General features: G+C 40.4%; 2 protein-coding genes across 9 annotated transcripts in view; one reads left to right on the top strand and one right to left on the bottom strand.

The window, feature by feature from the left end:
* The window catches only part of SIK3 (SIK family kinase 3), a 277,645-nt gene that overhangs the window by 17,924 nt on the left and 238,084 nt on the right, over positions 1-21,637 (top strand). The window contains exon 1 of one of the 8 annotated variants that reach the window (XM_053593250.1): positions 8,983-9,428. The exons of the other annotated variants lie outside the window; for them this stretch is intronic. The gene's annotated coding sequence lies outside the window, so the exon portion shown is untranslated. Of the gene's footprint in view, positions 1-8,982; positions 9,429-21,637 lie in introns of those variants that run through there. 8 annotated transcript variants of the gene reach the window in all.
* On the bottom strand, positions 11,244-12,058 carry LOC128587291 (elongin-B-like). The gene has a single exon (XM_053593273.1). The coding sequence runs from the start codon at positions 11,974-11,976 to the stop codon at positions 11,725-11,727; it is 252 nt and encodes an 83-aa protein (XP_053449248.1). The 5' UTR covers positions 11,977-12,058; the 3' UTR covers positions 11,244-11,724.

Raw genomic sequence — 21,637 nt, 5'->3', positions numbered from 1 at the left:
AGCTCAGGAGTTCAAGACCAGCCTGAGCAAGAGTCAGACCCTGTCTGTAAAGGATAGTTGAGTGTTGTGTTGGGTGCCTGTAGTCCCAGCTACTGGGGAGGTTGAGGCAAGAGAATCGCTTAAGCCCAAAAGTTTGAAGTTGCTGTGAGCTGTGACGCCCCGGCACTCTACTGAGGGTGACAAAGTGAGACTCTGTCTCAAAAAAAAAAGAGAAGGGGGCGGCGCCTGTGGCTCAGTGAGTAGGGCGCCGGCCCCATATGCCGAGGGTGGCAGGTTCGGACCCAGCCCCGGCCAAACTGCAACAGAAAAATAGCCGGGCGTTGTGGCGGGCGCCTGTAGTCCCAGCTGCTCGGGAGGCTGAGGCAAGAGAATCGCGGAAGCCCAAGAGTTAGAGGTTGCTGTGAGCCATGTGACGCCACGGCACTCTACCCGAGGGCGGTACAGTGAGACTCTGTCTCCACAAAAAAAAAAAAAAAAAAAAAGAGAAGGGAGTGAAGGAGCTAGTGAAGGAGATAATTATGTGAATGAATATGATAATACAGCAGCCCTGTTGCGTTTGAATTTGCTTTATGCACTATACTTATGGGTTAAGAGATTTTTCAAGAATAATTGGACCATGTGGGATATTGTTTTTATTTTTTTTTTTAACATTTATTTATTTAGAGACAGCCTCTCACTTTGTTGACTTGGTTGAGTGCCATGGCATCATAACTTACAGCAACCACAAACTTCTGGGCTCAAGTGATTCTCTTGCCTCAGCCTTCAGAGTAGCTGGGACTACAGGTGCCTGCCACAATGCCTGGCCTTTTTTTTTTTTTTTTTTTTTTTTTAAGAGGTGGAGTCTTACTCTTGGTTAGGCTGGTCTCGAACTCCTAAGTTCAAGCAGTTCACCAGTTCACCTACCTTGGCCTCCCAGAGTGCTGGCATTAACAGGCGTGAGCCATCACGCCCGGCCCAGGGGGATATTGTTCTTAGAATGTATTGGGGTTACCGCTGTTGTGGGGAGTTACCTGCATGTTGAGCATCTAATAAGTTTGGGTTCTTTTATCTCCAATAGAAGCCCTCTTATACAATAAGTTTGGGCTATGATTTGCTTAGTTACTTGGGGAAAAAGCTGATAAAGCAGGGAAATCAGAAATATATATTCATGTACTAATCTTTTAAAAAGTGTTTATTATGGAAAAAAAATTTTTTTTTAGAGACAGTCTTACTTTGTCGCCCTGGGTAGAGTGCTGTGGCATCACAGCTCACAGCAACCTCCAGCTCTTGGGCTTAGGTGATTCTCTTATCTCAGCCTCCCAAGTAGCTGGGACTACAGGTGCCCACCACAATGCCCGGCTATTTTTTTGTTGTAGTTTTGGCTGCAGCCGGGTTCAAACCCACCACCCTCGGTATATGGGGCCGGTGTGCTACCGCCTGAGCCACAGGTACTGCCCTATTATGGAAAATTTCAAACCTAAGAGTAGAGAGAATAATATAATGAACCTCCATCAATTAAAGTATAGTAATATAATAAACCTTGATTGGCCATGTGTTACTATGCCTGGCTAATTTTTAAAAATTTTTGTAGTGATAGGGTCTTGCTGTGTTGCCCAGGTCTTGAATTCCTGGGCTGAAGTGATCCTCCCGGTCAGCCTCCCAGAGTGCTGGGATTATAGGCATGAGCCTCTGCACTCAGCATATTTTTTTCTTTTTTGTAGAGACAGAGTCTCACTGTACCGCCCTTGGTAGAGTGCCGTGGCGTTACACGGCTCACAGCAACCTCTAACTCTTGGGCTTACGCGATTCTCTTGCCTCAGCCTCCCGAGTAGCTGGGACTACAGGCGCCCGCCACAACGCCCGGCTAAGCATATTTTTTATTTTTTTTAATCTCTAATTTGTTTGAATCAGTGTCTAAATAAAGTCTATGTAATATATTAATGTCTCTGAAGTTTCTTTTCAAAAAGTGTTTGTTTTACTCTATAGGTTTCCCCTCCCTTCTTTTTCCTTCCTCATTGTTTGTTTAAGAAACACATTAGTTAATATTTTGAAGTAGGGCCAAGGTCTTTTCTTTGCATGCCCTGATTGGAGTTCCTTCATCTTGTTTCCATTAAATACACCCATAATTCATTACCTTTGATTTCCAGTTCTGTTTTGCTTTTTTAAAGCAGAACAGGAATTTAAAGGTATTTGTGAAACAGTATTTATACAGAGTCCCTTTTGGTTTTTATGATCCCCACAATCTTTTTTTTGGGAGGCAGAATCTCCCTTTATCGCCCTCGGAAGAGTGCTGTGGCATCATAGCTCACAGCAACCTCCAACTCCTGGGCTTGGGTGATTCTCTTGCCTCAGCCTCCCCAATAGCTGAGACTACAGGCACCCACCACAATGCCTGATTTTTTTTTGTTGCAGTTTGGCCAGGGCAGGGTTTGAACCCGCCACTCTCAGTATATGGGGCCAGTGCCCTACCCACTGAGCCACAGGCACCACCTACCCACAATCTTTTACACTTATCTCATCCACAGATAATTTGACTTCAGCAAGTCTTTTTAAGCATTCAACTTAGTTTTTCATAGAAACATGTCTTTATTATTTTTTTAATTTTTTGTCAGTTTACATGATATTTAATGAGATTATATAACTATAATAATAATATCGATTGGTATAAATAGGTTTGGGAAAAAACGATTAATTATTGGTAAGAAATACAACTTAAAAATGGGAGTAGAAGTGTCCAGGATAAGAGAGAGTAGCAATTAGTTGGGGGTAAGTTTTTGTGCTGGGGACATCCATTAATTTACAGAGAAAAAGGAAGCATTGGTTATTTTGGCTAGTTGGTTGAGTGGAGGTGAGTTAAGAGAACTCTGCATTAACTTAAAATTATGCATACACCAAAGCTGTTAGAAGTTAAGGACAGATATTTTTATAGAACCTTTATTATTTATAGTGTACAATTCAGGGTGATGTTTTTGTCCACTTAAGGTAAAGTTTGTGTGAACTGAGCTGAATTCCATAATGGGCCAATGATATTAAATACTTGGTGAGCAAACAGCCCCAACTCTAGTTTGAAAGGTTTATATCTGTTCACTGCCAGTGTAGTATTCCATGGAACAAGTTGACATTTGCATGTAGTAAGTTGTTTTCAGTTTCTGGCAGAAGAAATCTTGTTTCATATGCCACAAGCAACAGAATTGTTTTTATTGTGGAAGGCAGAAGCAGAGCTGTGTGTCTCTTCTTAGGATCAGTTGGGCACCTGCACGATTTCTTCTCTGCTTCCTGCCTCCTGTTGTCCTTTCCTTCTGTCAAAATGTTCTAATGTTGCATAAGCAATGTTCTGACAATAGTTGAGTTTTTTTAGTAGCTCATTTTTTTAAACCCTCAAAATAATGTTTTTAGTGATTGTATGTTCTTGGCTTACTTTCCATTTCTACATCAACAGGGATATTGTTATGCTAGTCAAATGGGGTGGTTGTATTCTGCCCATGGTCTTTGTGTTGAAGTCAGCTGCAGAAACACCACTTTCATATTTTATACCTCAATATCTTGCATATGTACAGTAATTCTGGGAGGTAATTAGATGTTGGGATGGTACTTTAGGATCTCTTTAAAAGATTTCACAATCCTCAGGTATAAAATAACTTGTTTGAAGTATGTTACTCATTGGCCCGTGACACGCAGAAGAGCAACCAATGAGTTTTGTCTACCGCCTCTTCTGATCTCATTTTCCTTTTTTGAGTCAGCAGCTGCATCCAGTGCCCTGCTCTAATTGAGCTCTTAGTAGAAAGGGGTATTGTTACACTGAGTCCCAACCTCTGGTAGCGTAGTTGTTAAAATTGTAGGCCAAGAATCCACTTTGGAGCCAAATTTTGACAACAGAAATTTCAGTTGTTACCTACATTACTTTTCCTTTTCTTATGCTAATATTACTGTTTTCTGCTTTCCCAGCTCTGAAGGGAGCCTTTTTGGCCCTTCAAAGTTGCCTGAGACAATCTGTAGTAATGATCTGAGCTCTGATGCGGGAGTTAGGGGATGTGTTCCCAGTTCCAGTTTTTACTCACTGGCAGTTTGACTTTGAGTAAATCGCTTAACGCCATGGGGCTTCCAGTTTCTTTTTTATTTATAATTTTTGAACTGCTAATTTATTGAGGTACAGTTCACAGACCATACAGTTTACCCAATTTAGTGTTTTGGTTTTTTTTTTTTGAGACTGAATCTCACTGTGTCACCCTTGGTTGAGTGCCGTGGATGACACACACCATCACAGCTCACAGCAACCTCCAACTCTTGGGCTTACGTCATTCTCTTGCCATAGCCTTCCCAGGAGCTGGGACTATAGGTGCCCACCACAATGCCTGGCTATTTTTTTTTTTTTTTAGAGACAGGGTCTTGCTCTTGCTCAGGCTGATTTCAAACCCATGAGCTCCTGTAATCCACCTGCCTTGGCCTCTCAGAGTGCTAGGATTACAGGCGTGCGCCATCTCACCCAGCCTGTAGAGTTTTTCTAACTCTGAAATTACATGTTCTATTGTGATTCTTTTCCTCTGTGCTCATTCTGTACCTCTCTCCTATTTTCATATATTCTTCTTTTCCCAGGACATTTTTTAGTCTTAAAGACACTTTAAAAACCATCTATCTAGCTGGGTGTGATAGCTCATGCCTGTAATCCTAGCATTTTAGGAAGCTGAGGTGGGAGGAATGCTTTAGTCAAGGAGCTGGAGATCAGCCTGAGCAAGAGCAACACCCTGTGTCTCGACAAAAATTAGAAAAATTAGTTGGCCATGGTGGCATGTATGTGTATTCCCAACTACTTGGGAGCTGAGGTAAGAGGATAGCTTGAACCTAGGAGTTTGAGGTTGCAGTGAACTATGATGACCTCACGGCACTCTAGCTCTGGAGACAGAGCAAAACCCCCAAAACTCATCTAAGTATCTATCTATTTGATACATATATCTTATTACATAATCAAACTTTACAAAATATGTAACAAAGTGGAAGTTCCTTCTCTCTAGAAAGCATTAACATTTTGTAACCATATTTTTTTTTTGTTCACATGTTAACATTTTATGTTTTTTATTAAAAAGGGATTATATCACCATCTAGTTTGCTACTTACATTTTCATGTAATATTGTATCTTTAACACTCTCCCAGGTCAGTACATTTACCCTAGTCTCAGATCATTTTAATGGCTGCAGAGTATTCTAGTTTATGGATATAATATAATTATTTAAATAATAGCCTATTGACTTTAGAGTTGCTTTCAGCTTTTTCTTTTTTATTTTATAAAAATTTATTAGTAGCCAAAATAATGAAAAGCACAAAATCTGAAATCTATGAAACATGAAGATTGCTAAAGCTACTACACCAGAGATTTGTCCCACCATTAGAAACTAATCTGTGTCTCCTGCTTTGCTATGGGTATGCCAGTAAATTAGGAATACATGAATAACTTCTTTTTTAAGACTCAGAAAGTAACTCTTAACATATGTTTTATTGGTGAAAGAGTACCCCAACATACAAAGAGAAACATAATCACTGAGAAGACAGCAAGCAGTAATTCAGAAGCACCACGCACAATTAAATAATCTTTTGAGGATTATACTATTCCTCCTTAAGAAAGAAGTTAGTATAGGTGACCCCCGTACAATTACAGTAAAACCTCTATAAGTTGACCACCCAAGGGACTGTAACAAACCGGTCAACATATAGAGGTGGTCAACACAAGGAACTAGGCCTATTACACTGATACATACAAGTACTTCACTTTCTTATACAACATTTATTAGAGACTATCATATGAAATCATATATAATCAAAACAGCAAAATCATACAGATCATATAAAATCAATACAATTACTGTTTTCTCATGGTTTAATTATTCTTTCTGAAGAAAGAGTCAATCTTGACCTGTCTCTTATTACAAACCTAAGTGCAGAAAGCACTCTCAATGCTGGCCACACCACTCAGCATACCTGGGCATTTTTCTGCAGCAAATGACTTCAACTGCATTATCAGATGCCTGACATCCTCTTCCTTCATAGTATCTTCCACAGCTTCTGCTGAAATGTCATTGGATTCACCACACAAGACTTTCTGGGAGATCTTATTTCGTAGTTTAAATTTTTCAAGCCAACCACTTGATGCTTTGAAATCTGCCACCCTGAATTCCTGTGCGAATTTCTTTGCCACTTCTCGAATCATCGGCCCAGAGATCCGGGCATTAACTGCCCTCATTTGTTTGAACCAGCTTAATGTGGCTTGATTGACTTCATCCAGGGAAGTTTTCCTCTTTTTCCGCTGTGGGTCTCCATTGTCTTTACTGTATTTCTCTAAGTACTCATGTTTACGTTTTTGGATGTTGCTAACTGTGGTCTTGCTAACACCAAAATGTTCTGCTGTCTTTCTCTGGCTGCTGCTTTCTAGAAAATGTAAAAGATTGACTTTTTCCTTCAGTGTCAGCTCTTTGAGTTCTTTTCTTTGGGCCATTATGTCTCAATTAAATATAAAATTTTTCAGTCATTGCAGGATGTACCAGGCCTTCACATTGAAAAATCTTTCCCAACACATGATAAACGATAGGACATTAGGCCTGATACAGGAGTAATACGACATGAAAAAAGAACGTATACTAAAGAAAAAGTAATACAACTAATGAGCAAAGTTCACAGTTTCTACCTCTTGGTGTAGAGTGAACTGAACTGGTCAAGTTATAGAGGGTAAATTAATACTGTATGTTACACAGTCCAAGTAGTCAAGATACGACTTACAGAGGTGGTCTTCCATTGAGTTCATGTGGTACATGTCCAGTCTACAACATTACATCAACTGAAGGAGATGGTCAATGTAGGCAGGTGGTCAACTACTGTATTTTCATATATGCAGCGGACTTATGGAAGGAAAGGAATGATCCACAGCAGCCCAACCATTCTGATAACCATTCTTATGCTTCATCTCTCGTACACGTTGAGCACCACTAACTGGTTAGCCCCCGTCCTCCAGCCGCTCCACCTCCGCGGGGCCCGAGCCGGGCACTAAGCGCACAGCGCGGCTACCGGGGTGGAAGCATGGGGCAGCCAGGCAGCCCTGGGGCGCCCCCGACCGGGGACTCTGCGCTGACGGGGCTGGCTCAGGCCAGCTTTTTCTTTAATTACAGATTTCACCTCAATAAACAGCATCAGTTGCTTTTGTATACTCACATTTGCATACTAGTGCTTGTTTTCTATTTTCTATTTACTATTCAGAAGACTCTTAAGTTTTAGACTTCAATTAATTAAAAAAATAAGAGTTGTATTAGGTCTGATCTAAAGTAAATTTCCTCAAATTTGTGTTTTCTTTTCCATCCATTATCACACAAACACACAAATTGTTCATTTTCTTAGTAATTGTGTAGAATAATTTACTAGAAGTGAGATGCCTGGGTCAAAGTTTGAGTGCTTAAAATTATCCATATTTTGCCAAATTGCACTCCAGGGAAGGCCATGCTGATTCACTCAAAGAGTGTGTGACAGTTCTTTTTATGTTCATTTTATCTCTGGCAGCTGGTGTTTTAGGGAGTCAACCTGACAGGTGAAAAATTTTGTCATTGTAGTTTGCAGTTATTTATTAGTGTCTTGGAGAATTGTTCAATTGTCCATTGGTTGTCTGTATCCTTTGTCTACTTTTGGGGTTTTGCTTAGTTCTGGCTTGTCCTCTTAGGTATCAGTTATAAAATTCTCTTGCTGGGTGTAGTGGTAGTTCTAGCTATTCAGGAGTCTGAGGCAGGAGGATCGTTGAGCCTAGGAATTTGAGTCTAGCCTGGGCACCATAGTGCGACCCTTTCTCTTTAGGAAAAAAAAGAGAGAATTTTCATTGTATAACTTTGGGCATTTCTAGAAAGATGTAACAGGCTGGACCTGGTGGCTCATAGCACTTTGGGAGGCCTGGGTGGGAAGATCGCTTAAGGAGTTCAGGACCAGGAGTTTAGGACCAGCCTGAGCAAGAGCAAGACACTGTCTCTACAAGAAATAGAAAAATTAATTGGGTATGGTAATGTGTGACTGTAGTACCAGCTTCTCAGGAGGCTGAAGCAAGATTGCTTGAGCCCAGGAGTTTGAGATTGCTGTGAACTATGATGATGCCACTGCACTCTAGCCCAGGCAACAGAGTGAGACCTTATCTCCCCAGAAAAGAAAAACAAAACAAAACATTTTTTTCTCACAACCTTTTAATGTAAAACTCACAAATACACAGAGGGTAAGGTAGCAGGAAAGGTATCAAGATAATTGTGTTGGCATCTCATTGATGTCAAAGCAGATAGTGGAAAAGATATTACTTAAAAATGTTACAGAGAATTCATTTTAGAGATCTTGACTTTGCACTTGGTGCATGACCCTTTACGGTGGCATGCAGTATTCAGCCGATTCATTGGGTACAACTGGGTGAAGTTCAGGTAACATTGCTGAATAATCACTTTCTTTTTCTTTGGTGTAGGCTTCTTCTGTTTGTAAAATATAAATTTTAAACCCAGAAATGGGTCAATCTCTTGGGATTTTCTTATGTATTTCTCATGTAGGAACCAACTTTAGGGTTTTATGATTATTAGAGAAGTTTAAAACAGGGAAGTGTAATGTTTGGAGAACAGTGTGGTTGGCACCATGCCAATTGTGAAAAATTATTTTTTTAAAATTGGACCATTGTTCTATAGTGTTTCCATGAAGCTGTTAATTCTAAATAACTGTTAATGTACAAGCGTATTCTCATATGATTACTTAAAAAAAAAACAGGTTTTGTCAGACTCTTTCCATCTTTTTAAAAAAGGCCTAATCATGGACATTAGAATTATTAAAGTAGAAAAATACTCAAGTAAGTTTGTTTAGAATTTTGGAATTAAGTGCTGCTTAAAATAACTCCAGAATAAAGGGTTTTTATGTGGCAGGACTAGTTGACTTACATGTATTCTTCATTTTGCAATTTTTTTGTGGGTAGAAAATGGACTTTTCTTTTAGTTGTAATTAAAAAAATTTTTTTTCTCGATGCTAATCTTAACTGAGAGACTTTTAGGCAGTTAACTCTTCCAGCACACCAATAAGTAGCTTGTTAGTAGATGTTATCTCACGTTGATTTGTGACTCTTCAGATTTACTGTGCTTGCAAAACACCTGTCTGTATTTGAGCCTTGCTCGGTGATTGGCTTTTGTGTTTGAAGGTTTGTTCCAGCGAAAGCAGATAGCTATTGGAAAAAGAGAAGAGGGAAAAGAAAGAGTCAGCAAATTTCTGTATGCTTTCATGGAAGAGATTTCCCAATTAGAAGGCTTTTTGTAGGCTTAACCTTTTTGTCCTGAAGTAACCTAGCATTTCATTATGTATTCCATTGAGGTTTTGGAGCTCTGTGCCAGAAAGCAAGGACCAAGGTTGAATGTGAAAAGAATATTGAGAGGTGAAGCTCTTAGTCAACAAAGTGCTGCTTCTTAGGGTAGGTCCAAAAATAACCTGCTTGCCATAGGGGAGTAAGAATGGGGGTAGCATGAGCTGCTCTTCTGAGCAGTGTTTTAAGTCTTACTGTGTCATTCCAATATGATTAAAATCATGTTCAAGGAAATATCCTTTAAAATTTAGGTTTGGGAGAATGTTGTCTTGGTAAATTTTACTTAACCTTATGGAAGAGTTACTGTGCAAGATTTGGAAGGAATACTTTTCTGCCAGGTTGGAGCAAATTAACATAATCTATTCTTATCTATTCTTTTCTGCATTATAACTGTCTAATTGTTGAAGTTCAAATTAGTGATTTGCTTGGATCCTGTGGTGATTCTTTTTTTTTTGGAGACAGAGTCTCACTTTGTCACCCTTGGTAGAGTGCTCACAGCAATCTCAAACTCTTGGGCTCAAGTGGTTCTCTTGCTTCAGCCTCCTAAGTAGCTGGGACTTTAGGCACCCACCACAACTCCTGGAGATTTTTCTGTTGTAGTTGTCATTGTTGTTTAGCTGGCCAGGGTTGGGTTCAAACCTGCCAGCCTCGGTATACGTGGGTGGTGCCCTAACCACTGAGCTAGGGCACAGATCCTAAGCCCAGGAGTTTGAGGTTGCTGTTAGCTAAGCTGATGCTACTGCACCATAGTCTGGGGCAAAAGAATGAGACTGTGTCTAAAAAAAAAAAAAAAGAGGATTGAGTGAGACCCTTCTTCCTTTAGAGACCAGATGAAATGATAAAAGGGTGGGGAAGTCATCCTACAGGTGGGCATAAAGAGGAAGGTATGAAATTGATTCACGCCTTTATTTTCTTCTCTTGTTCTTTTATTTATTTATTTATTTTTCTTGAGACAGAGTCTCACTTTGTCTCCTAGGCTAGAGTGCTGTGGCATCAGCCTCGCTCACAGAACCTCAGACTCCTGGGTTCAAGCAATCCTCTTGCTTAACCCTCCCAAGTAGCTGGGACTACAGGTGTCTGCCATAAGGCCCTGCTGATTTTTCTATTTTTAGTAGAGGTCTTGCTCTTGTTCAGGTTGGTCTTGAACTTGAGCTCAAAGGATCCTCCTGCCTCGGCCTCCCAGAGTGCTAGGATTACAAGCATAAGCCACTGTGCCTGGCCACTGTGCCTGGCCCCTGTGCCTTGATTTTATAGTTAATACTATTTGGAAATCTGAGTATAGGCCTAATCATCAGCCTTCCATCATAATCGCCATATGCTGAATTGCTGCTATGTTCTGTACACTTCATTTTTTTTGCAATTTTTAGCCGGGGCTGGGTTTGAACCCGCCACCTCTGGCATGTGGGGCCGGCGCCCTACTCCTTTGAGCCACAGGCACCGCCCAACTTCATATGTTTTTTGCTAACCCCTTAAGAACTGCAAAGTAGCTACAGGTATGTCTAGTTTCCATTGAGAAAACTGAGGTTTAGTTAGGTAATTTGTTCCAGGTTCTATACCTTTTATTTATTTTTGTTTTCTTAAATTTTGAGATCATGGGTGGTGCACGTAGCTCAGTGGGTAGGGTGCTGGCCACATAAACCTAGGCTTGTGGGTTCAAACCTGGCCCAGGCCAGCTAAAACAACAATGACAACTGCAACAACAACAAAAATAGCCAGCCAGGCATGTGGCAGGCGCCTGTAGTCCCAGCTACTTGGGAGGCTGAGGCAAGAGAATCCCTTAAGCCCAAGAATTGGAGGTTGCTGTGAGCTGTGACACAACGGCACTCTGCCTAGGGCAACAGCTTGAGACTCTGTCTCAAAAAAAAAAAAAAATATATATATATATATTTTTTTAGATCAATATGAGGGTACAAATGATTAGGTAACAATGTCTGCATTTATTAGGTAAAGTCCCTGTTGTACTTGTGTCTGGCACGCCCCAGGAGGTGTGCCATATACCCTTATATTGTGCACATTATATTAGGTGGGAGCACACCAGTCCTTCTCCTCATCTCTTTCCCCTTCCTGCCAACTTAAATTGAAGTGAGTTTTTCTCTTGTGTGTGGGTATATCAGTTCATCTACTGGCTTCATATTAGTGTGGAGTACATTGGATACTTGTTTTTCCATTCTTGAGATACTTTAGTAAGAAGAACGTATTTCAACTCAAACCATTCTATACTTTTTACATGGCAGAGCTAAGATTTATAAGTAGATCTGTGTGACTCCAAGGCTTTCATTCCTTCCATGATGGCAGGTGTTAGACATCAAAATTGAATCGTGGAATTCTTTTTTTTTTTTGACACCCAAATCTCTTTTATTGGGGGGGGGGGGAGATGGGCCTTTTGGGGGCAGGTCAGGGGCCCTCACTGTACAGCCTGTTCATTGGCGCTGCTTCCTGAGTCCTGGGGCTTCATCACATCGGGTAGCTCTGGTGGGCTGGAGAAGGGCTTGATGCGTAAGGCCTCGAAGGCATCATCTTGTACAGTCGCTGCTCCTTGGGCCGGCCGCTTGAGGATGCCCTCGACGATGCGCTTCAGCTCAAACACTGTGCTCGATTCCTTGGCGTCCGTGAAGATGGTGGTCTTGTGGCGCCGGATCATGAGGAACACGTCCATCGCGGCGGCTGCCTCTTCCCTCCACGCGCCGGCGGGGACGCGCTCCGCCCCGTTCCCGGCAGTCCGCGCGCGCAACCCGACATGCTCCTCGAGCGTGGCCCCGCCCCTTTCTCCTGAATCGTGGAATTCTAATCATGGCTGTATATTACTGTCCTTATTTACATAATAGTATTAATATATAACAAGACAACTTGTCCGTTATGATTAGGCTGAACGAGTAGAAGGAATGCTGAGGAAAGTACTTACTGGAGATACGGGTAACTGGCAAACTCACTCTAACGGTGCAGATCATTTAGAATGAAGTAATGCAGTTTCTGTACATAGGTAGCTTTAAGATAAAACTTCCAATGCTTCCTTCCCTCACGAACTTGTGCTTTCTAAGGTCCTTCCATATATAGGTTATATAACTGCTACCGAAGATCATAGGTAACCAGGACCTGGAACTCTTTTTTTTTTTTTTGGAGAGGAGGGTGTTGTCTGGAGGATCCATGTACACCGAAAACACCATAATCATAGTTTCTCCTCCTATTTTGAAGTTTGAGAAGATAAGAATCTCTTTAGTGAATTTTGGCTTATAACAAGTGTTATTGCCCTCAGTCCCTTAGCATCATCCTGCAAAAGTTTGATGTGTTTATTTTTGATAATACCTTTGATATACTTACAGTGACCATTGTACAAGAGTGTTAATGTGGTTGGTTGACATACTGGTGAAATAATCACTTGGAAACTGATTCAGTGTCAGCCACTGGCTTTTCTGCTAGGTTACATTCTCCCATCTCGCCTTAATTGTGGTAAGTCTCAGTCATTTGATTACACAACTTCCAAAGAGACTGACTGTGGTAATAACCCAGTCACATTTCCAGCTAGTTAAAATATTGGAGACATAGCCGGGTTTTGTGGCGGGCGCCTGTGGTCCCAGCTACTCGGGAGGCTGAGGCAAGAGAATCGCTTAAGCCCAGGAGTTGGAGGTTGCTGTGAGCTGTGTGAGGCCACGGCACTCTACCGAGGGCCATAAAGTGAGACTCTGTCTCTACAAAAAAAAAAAAAAAAAAAAAATATTGGAGACAAACATCATTCATACGGATTAGCTTATGGGTATTGATTCTTCTCTGGAGAAATGTTAGCACACTGATAATATTTTTTTTTTTGTAGAGACAGAGTCTCACTTTATGGCCCTCGGTAGAGTGCCGTGGCCTCACACAGCTCACAGCAACCTCCAACTCCTGGGCTTAAGCGATTCTCTTGCCTCAGCCTCCCGAGTAGCTGGGACTACAGGCGCCCGCCACAACGCCCGGCTATTTTTTGGTTGCAGTTTGGCCAGGGCCGGGTTTGAACCCGCCACGGCACCCTCGGTATATGGGGCCGGCACCTTACCGACTGAGCCACAGGCGCCACCCAGCACACTGATAATATTAAAAGATGAATAATCTTCTTAGGAAAAATTACCACCTACACTTTTTTTTTTTTGGAGACGGAGTTGTCCTTAGTAGATTGCTATTGTTTCATAGCTCACAGCTTCAACCTCAAACTCTTGGGCTCAAGTGATTCTCCTGCCTCAACCTCCCGAATAGCTGGGACTACAGGTGCCCACCACAGTGCCTGGCTACTTTTTAGAGACAGGGTCTTGCTCTTGCTCAGGCTGGTCTTGAACCTGTGAACTCAGGCAGTCCACCGCCTTGGCCTCCCAGAGTGCTGAGATTACAGGTGTGAGCCACCATGTCCAGCTCCACTTACACTTTTGGTTAGTGTTCTTAAAAAGTGGAAATGTAACAATGTGCTTTTGGATATACTCATTTTAGTATTTAATATGGGACAAGTTTCATATTTTACTGACTTTTAAAACTATGCATGATTTGGATTACCTGATTTCTTACCATTTTGTTTTTATTTACAGCATAATCAAATTGTCCCATTTTTAATCTTTATTTTTAAAAGAATCATTTATGGAATGCCAATTTTTTCTTCCTTCTATATCATCCACAGATAATTTGAGTGTCTCTGTGTTCTAGACACTGCCAAGCATTGAGATAGAGTGGTGAAGAAGAAAGGGACATGGGCTCTGCCCTCATGAGCTTACAGTCTATTCTAGTGTTTCTTATTCCTCTCCTTTTCTGCCTTCATGGTTCAGCTCAAGTTCTTTCTTGCTGACCCATCCATTCTGTGAGCTGCTCTTCGCAGGTTAGCCTTTATAGATATAATATCTTTTACTGTGGGTTAAATGTTTAAGTATCTTATTTAACCAGCTAATTTCCATAAGGGCAGAGATAATTATGTTATTTTTTTCCCTCCACAATGCAGAGCCCAGGTAATTAAAAGGATTTTGATTCAGTCTGCTCTGCTGAAAGTTGAAGACTAGCCCTTGGAATTCAGAGGTAGTGACAAGATTATACCTTTAAAAAAAGTTCCTACTACTTTGCCTAGCATGTGCTATGTGCTTCTGTTAATCTTTGCTAAAAATGAATGAAAATAACCTTACTGATCCACTATCTGTGTTTATGTAATTTTCTAGCAGAGGGGTTGTGTTTGAGGTCATCATGCATAGCTTCTCTTGTAGTTCACCTCGTGACATTATAAATGAGGGTTGCGTTTCATGACTATGGAAATCTCTTGGTCTTAGTGTCCTGTCACTATGTTTTAGTTCATGTAGTGTTAAAAGTAACTTAAAATGGGAAGCTGACAACTTAAAATTCAGAACTGATCAGAAGGATTGATAGAAATGGAAAATGATTTTTTTTCTTTTTTTGAGACAGATAGTGTCTCACTCTGTCACCCAGGCTACAGTGCCATGGCATCAGTCTCGCTCACAGCAATCGCAAACTTCTGGGCTCAAGCGATCCTCCTGCCTCAACCACCCCAGTAGCTGGGACTATAAGCACCCACCACAACACCGAACTAATTTTTCAGTTTTTACTAGAGATGAGGTGTCACTCTTGCTCAAGGTGGTCTTGAACTTCTGAGTTCAATCGATCCTCCTGCCTTGGGCTCCCAGAGGGGTAGGATTATGGCTGGACTTTGATGATCAACTTGATTGAGGTATAGTTTGCATCTGATAACATTAAAACATTTCAAGTATATAATTTTGATTTCAACAAATAATGCACAAGCATTTAATGACACCATGAAGATACACACAGTTCTTTTATCACTACTTCCTTCCAGAAAACCACTGATTTCCCTGTCACCTTAGGTTAGTTTTTGCCTTTTCTGGAATTTCATATAAATGGCCTCATCTAGGATATGCTCTTCTTTCATTGGCATTGGTATTTCAGATTTATTCATTGTTGTTATCTGTATCAGAGTTTGTTTCTTTTTATTGTTGAGTGGTTGTATGAATATTCAGCTTCCTATTTGTTTATTTACTTTCCTGTGGATAAACATTTGGATTGGTTCTTGTTTTTTGCTATCATGAGTAAAGCTACTTTGAACCTCATCTATAGCTTTACATACACATATATAAAATACCTTAGGATCTAAGTAAATGACCTCTGATTGGAATCGCTAGATCTTCTAATTGGTAGGTTTTTGTTTATGTTTAAGTGGAAGAAACAGCCACATTGTCTTCCAAAGTGACTGTACCATTTTATGTTCTTTTTAGCAGTGCTTGAGATAAAAGAGTTCCTGTTGCTTTTAAATCATTTGTTTTTTTCTTTTTTAATTTATTTTTTCCCATTTGTTTTTTTCTTAGAGATGGGGTCTCACTGTGTTTCCCAGGCTGGAGTACTGTGGCTAGGCTATTCACAGGAGCAGTCCTGGTGTTCTGTAGCCGTAAACTCCCGACCTCAGTTGATCCTCCTGATTAGCTGGGACTGCAGGCACATAACACTATGCCTGGCCACGTTGCTTTATTTTGTTTATTTTGTCTGTCCTCCCCTTACCCTCCAGGTCTTGGCCCAGTTGCTTTAAATCCTTATCAAAACTAGAATGGTATGTTTTAAATTTTCGCTATTCTGGCTGGGCGCGATGTCTGTAATCTCAGCACTCTGGGAGGCCGAGACGGGTAGATTGCCGGAGCTCACAGGTTCAAGACCAGCCTGAGCCAGGGCAAGACCTCATCTCTAAAAGAAAATAGCCAGGCATTGTGGTGAGAGCCTGTAGTCCCAGCTACTTGGGAGGCTGAGGCAAGAGGATCTCTTGAGCCAAGAGTTTGAGGTTGCTGTGAGCTATGATGCTATGGCGTTCTTTTTTTTTTTTTACATTTCTTTTTTAAGAGACAGAGTCTCACTTTATTGCTCTCGGTAGAGTGCTGTGGGTCACAGCTCAGAGCACACAGCAACTTCCAGCTCTTGCTTGGGCAATTCTCTTGCCTCAGCCTCCCGAGCAGCTGGGATTACACACGCCTGCCACAATGCCCAGCTATTTTTTGTTGTAGTTTGGTGGGGGCCGGGTTTGAACCTGCCACTCTCCGTATATGGGGCTGGCGCCATACTCACTGAGCCACAGGCGCCGCCCATTCTGTGGCATTCTACTGAGGGTGACAAAGTGAGACTCTTGTCTCCAAAAAAAAAAAAATAAATTTTAGCTATTTTAAAGTTGGGGAGTGTTATCTTGTGCTACCTTTCACTAATGACTTTATTGAACGTGTTTCTTTCTTTTTTTGTGTGTGTTTTTTTTTTGGCTGGGGCTGGGTTTGAACCCGCCACCTCCGGCATATGGGACCGGCGCCCTACTCCTTGAGCCACAGGCGCTGCCCTATTGAACGTGTTTTCATGTACTTGTTTATAAGTTCTGTATCTTCTTTGGTGAAGTATTCATTCAAATCTTTTGTCCATTTTAACAAATTGGACTGTTTTTCTTTCTCCTCCTTTCTTTTTTTTCTTTCTTTCTTTTGAGACCCAGTCTCTGTCTGGAGTAGAGTCTGCTGGTGGCTCATTATAACCTTTCAAACCCCTGAACTCATGCAATCCTCTTGCCTCAACCTCCTGAGAAGCTGGGGCTACAGTCACATACCATCATGCCCAGCTGATTTCTCTGTTTCTTGTAGAGATAGGGTCTCATTCTTGCTCAGGCTGGATCTGAACTCCTGATCTCAAGCTATCCTCCTGCCTTGGCCTCCCAGTGTGGTAAGATTACAGGCCCCAGTCTCCACTGGACTGTTTCTGTGTTGGATTTTGAGAATTCTTTTTGTATTCTGGATGGGTGTAGGAGTCTTTTATCATGTAAATGCTTTACAAACCATTCTGTGGCTTATCTTTTCGTTCATCTGTATTTTTTTTTTTTTTTAAGATGGAATCTCATTCTGTTGCCCAAGGCTAGAGTGTAGTGGCTTCAGCCTAGCTAAAGGCAAGGTCGAACTCCTGGGTCTAGGAGATCCTCTTACCTCAGCCTCCCAAGTAGCTAGGACTATAGGCACTGGGTCTCATTAATCTCTTCAAGCAAGAGTTTTTAGCTGGGTGTGATTGCTCATGCCTATAATCCTAGCACCCTGGAGGGCCAAAGTGAGAGGATCACTTGGTCATTAGGAGTTCAAGACCAGCCTGAGCAAGAGTGGGACAAAAACATAGAAAAGTTAGCTGGGTGTTGTGGTGGGTGCCTCTAGTCTCAGCTATTTAGGAGGTTGAGGTGAGAGGATTGCTTGAGCCCAAGAGTTTGAGGTTGCTATGAGTTATGAGGAAGCCACAGTATTCTACCCAGGGAGACACAATGAGACTATCTCAAAACAGAAGAAAAAACAAACAAGAGTTTTTATTTTGAAAATCATTTATCCATTTGTTCTCTTGTGAATTGTGTTTTTGGTATCACTTTAAGAAATTTTTGCTTTTTAATAATATTTGAGAGAAAAATCATTTATGTGGTGTGATATCTGCTTTCATCTAACATATAGTTTGATAGAAAAGTCATACATTGTATTGAAGACCAGACTGCTTGGTATAAGATGCCAGGAATTTTAGAGTGATAGGATTTTTAAAAAAAATTCTTGGCTTAGGGAATAAACTTTATTAAAACCAATTTATGAACATATTTTTAAATTTAAAGATATTGAAGTTAACTAGACTTGTGTGAAAATAGCCGTTTATAGTTATGACAGACATAAAGTTTGTTAAACTTCTTTATAATAGACATTTTGTCTTATGGCACACTTAAGTTTCCATGCTTTCAAGTGACTTATAGCACAGGGTTTAACTTTCTTTCTTTTTTTTTTTTTTTGAGACAGAGTCTTGCTATGTCACCCTTGGTAGAGTGCCATGGTGTCACAGCTCACAGCAACCTCCAACTCTTGGGCTTAAGTGATTCTCTTGCCTTAGCCTCCCAAATAACTGGGACTACAGGTGACTGCCATAACACTCGGCTATTTTTTGTTGCAGTTGTCATTGTTTAGCTGGCCTGGCCTGGTTTGAATCCACCAGCCTCGGTGTATTTGGCTGACTCCGTAACCACTGTGCGACGGGCACCCCCACATAAGGTTTAAAATTTGTTGTCATGAATTATTATCAAAAGTTAGTTTGGGTTGTCTGATTTTTGTATGAAAGATGAAAAATTCATTTAGTTCATTAGTGAGGTATATTATTTTGTCTCTCTTCTAAGACTTTCATATTTTACTATTTATAATAGTTGATAGTCAAAATAAAAAATTTAGTCTTCTCCGGGAGGCCCAGGCAGGTGGATTGCCTGAGCTCACGGGTTGGAGACTAGCCTGAGCAAGAGTGAGACTTTGTCTCTAAAAATAGCCGGGCATTGTGGCAGTCCCAGCTACTTGGAAGGCTGAGGCAAGAGAATCACTTGAGTCCAAGAGTATGAAGTTGCTGTCAGCTGTGACACTACTGCACTCTACTGAGGGTGACAAAGTGAGACTCCGTATCAAAAAAAAAAAAAAATTCAGGCTTCATAATCTCCTTTCATTTTTTTAAAGTAATAAAGTGGTGTAGGAGTTTTCAGAGCAGGGCAAGAAGTCAAGCCAGATCCCATTTTATGTTGAGTAAGAACCACTGGAGACAAAATTGCTTTCTACAGGATCAATTCCTGAATTTTATCTAATACAAGATTTTTAGTAACTGAAAGTTAAATGCAGTTCAGATATATTAGTTTAAGTAATAAACATAATTTATAAGCAATTTAGTTACTAGCTACTCTGCCTTTGCTGGAGAAAGAGCTTAAATTGAAGTGCTGTTTTAAGGTACCCTTTAAAAAAGGAGCTGTTATAGGTATAAGAATTGACAAATCAAGATCCTGGGTAGCTAGCAGTGGATAATATAAGGACTGATAAGATATGTGGTAAAGTGTATTGTTAAATCAATTTGTGACAGTGCTTATCAGTAGAAAAGAAACGTGATCTGTAGTTAAATACTGAACTACTACTAAGGGTAAAATGTCTTGTAGATGGGAGAATGCTACACTGTCTTTATTGCCCAAGATTGCTTTGAGTCAGCGATCTCAAAGAATAAAGAAAAAAAAGAGTTTAAAATAGGAAGCAGCAAGTAGTGTGCTGTTCTTATTTAAGATACCTTTAAGAGACAGAGAGGTATGGGGTTATAGGACTTTTGGTGGTGTTCTGATGATAATGAAGTATGTTATAAATTAGATAATACAAGCCCTCTTAAGTTACTGTTTTTAAAAATAATTTCTTGCGCAGTTACTGACAAATCATACCTAGGAGCAAGCTTACAGTAGTGGTCTCAATGCCAAAAATACCAAAGTACCAAAGAATTCTGACTTTACTTTTGACTGGGTTTGTCCTGACCAGTCTGTGTGAATTCTTTTTTTTTGCAGTTTTTGGCCAGGGCCAGATTTGAACCCCCCACCCTCTGGTATATGGGGCCGGTGCCCTACTCCTTGAGCCACAGGCACAGCCCAAATTCTCAATACTGTGTTCCTTTTTTTCTTTCTTTCTTTTTTTTTTTTTTTGAGAGTTTTACTCTGTCACCCTGGGTAGAGTGCTGTGGCGTCATAGCTCACAGTAACCTCAAACTCTTGGGCTCAAATAATCCTCTTGCCTCAGCCTCCCAAGTAGCTGGGACTACAGGTGCCCTCCACAATGGCCTGCTAGTTTTCTCTATTTTTATCAGTAAAATAGATGGTGAATCTCACTCTTGCTCAAGCTGGTCTCAAACTCCTGAGCTCAAGCAGTTGTTCTGTCTTGGCCTCTCAGGGTTCTAGGATTATAGGTGTGAGCCACCTTATAATCCTGAGCCAGGCCAATACTGTACTCTTACAGGGAACCTTTTCCTAGATCTTACTAATACTATACTCATTTGCATATGGTAAAATTATCAGTGTGCCTGAAGAGCTAAGGTTTTCTGATGGAATATGAGATGTGGGATGTATAATTGGTAGTCAGTGGTACAACATTATCAATGAGGTTTGTCTTTCTCTCTTAAGATGAGAAATCTTAAGAAACTTCATTAAGAAACCTAAGCCTGGGATAGACTGTTGTCCTGATAATTTCTTTTTACTTACATATTTATTGGTGAATCAGGTTAGAGGGATTGTTTACTTTTCAAAAAAGTGAAACTAGGTCCTGCAGTTCATTTTGGTTACAAATATCCTGGCAGCTGACTTTAGATTGGGCAGAGGAGACTGCCTTGCTTAGTGGTTCTGGGAATAGATATTCTAGAAACCAAGATAATAAGATTGTTACATATATGGTGGAAGATAATGAATCTTTTTTCCCTTTTGTGGGGGAATTCCAACCTCAACTAATTTATGGTTTCAATGTCGTTTTGGTCATACCTTCTGAGACAGTAATACTGATTGTGTTAGCTTAAACATGTTGAGCTGACAGTTTAAGGGAAAGGGGAGTGTGTTTGATTCTAACAACTGGTAGTTTTGATCACTTCTGTAAATTTAGGTTTAAATATATGAAGAATAGTTAGTATAAGGCATATCTAGATGTTTTAAATACTGTATAAGGAGTAAAAAACCCTCTAAGTCATCATGTAATTCTTTATAGCAACTGAAAATTTCTAAGGGCAACATTATAGGAAACCAGTAAGGCTAATTTTTGATTCATCTAGAGCAGAAGAATTTAATATTCTAACTCAGCAAAAGGCAATTAAAAAACAGACTTAAACTACATTATGTGTTTTTAATATGTATGAGGGTTTTTTTCATCCTGTCTCATATGTTTTAGTTCTTAGTCATTTACTTCCAGTAGTTTCTAAATTGGTTGAGGGAATTAAGTTCATAGCCGATTTATCTATATGAGATTTTCCTCCTGTGTATATGAACCACCTTTTCTGGAAAAAACCTTTCCGTTGGCAGTCTTAGGGCATGCACTTTTTTTATACTTAGTGATTTGGGGACTGAGGACTGAGTCAGAGGTGAAAATGGCTGAAAACATTTTTTCCTGTTTAGTGACTGAGAAATGATTCAGAGTTGCAACTATAGTGAATTTGGAGTTACTATACAGTATTTCCTTGTAGTTAATTTTAAACAGTTGCTGTCTGTTATTATTAGGCACATTTTAGACATATGGCTTCCATTATGGGTTAATATTTTGTGTTGTTAAATTTCATGTCTGGTTTAGACAGTTCACTTTGAAATTAGACTGGAACAGGGTTTGATCCGAGGGCCATTGGAAACTAGAGGGTTATTTGGAGAGGACCAAAAATTGACATAATTTAAGAATTCTTAGGAAATTTTTGATAATGTGAAAATATATTTTCCAAATGCCATTATATTTTGGAGTTAAGTAATTGTTAAGGGAAAATCAGGAAGTTTATTTCCT

Source organism: Nycticebus coucang, chromosome 6, assembly GCF_027406575.1.
Source record: "Nycticebus coucang isolate mNycCou1 chromosome 6, mNycCou1.pri, whole genome shotgun sequence".
In the NCBI taxonomy this organism is placed as follows: Eukaryota; Metazoa; Chordata; class Mammalia; order Primates; family Lorisidae; genus Nycticebus; species Nycticebus coucang.
This window is presented reverse-complemented; position numbering and strand designations above follow the sequence as displayed.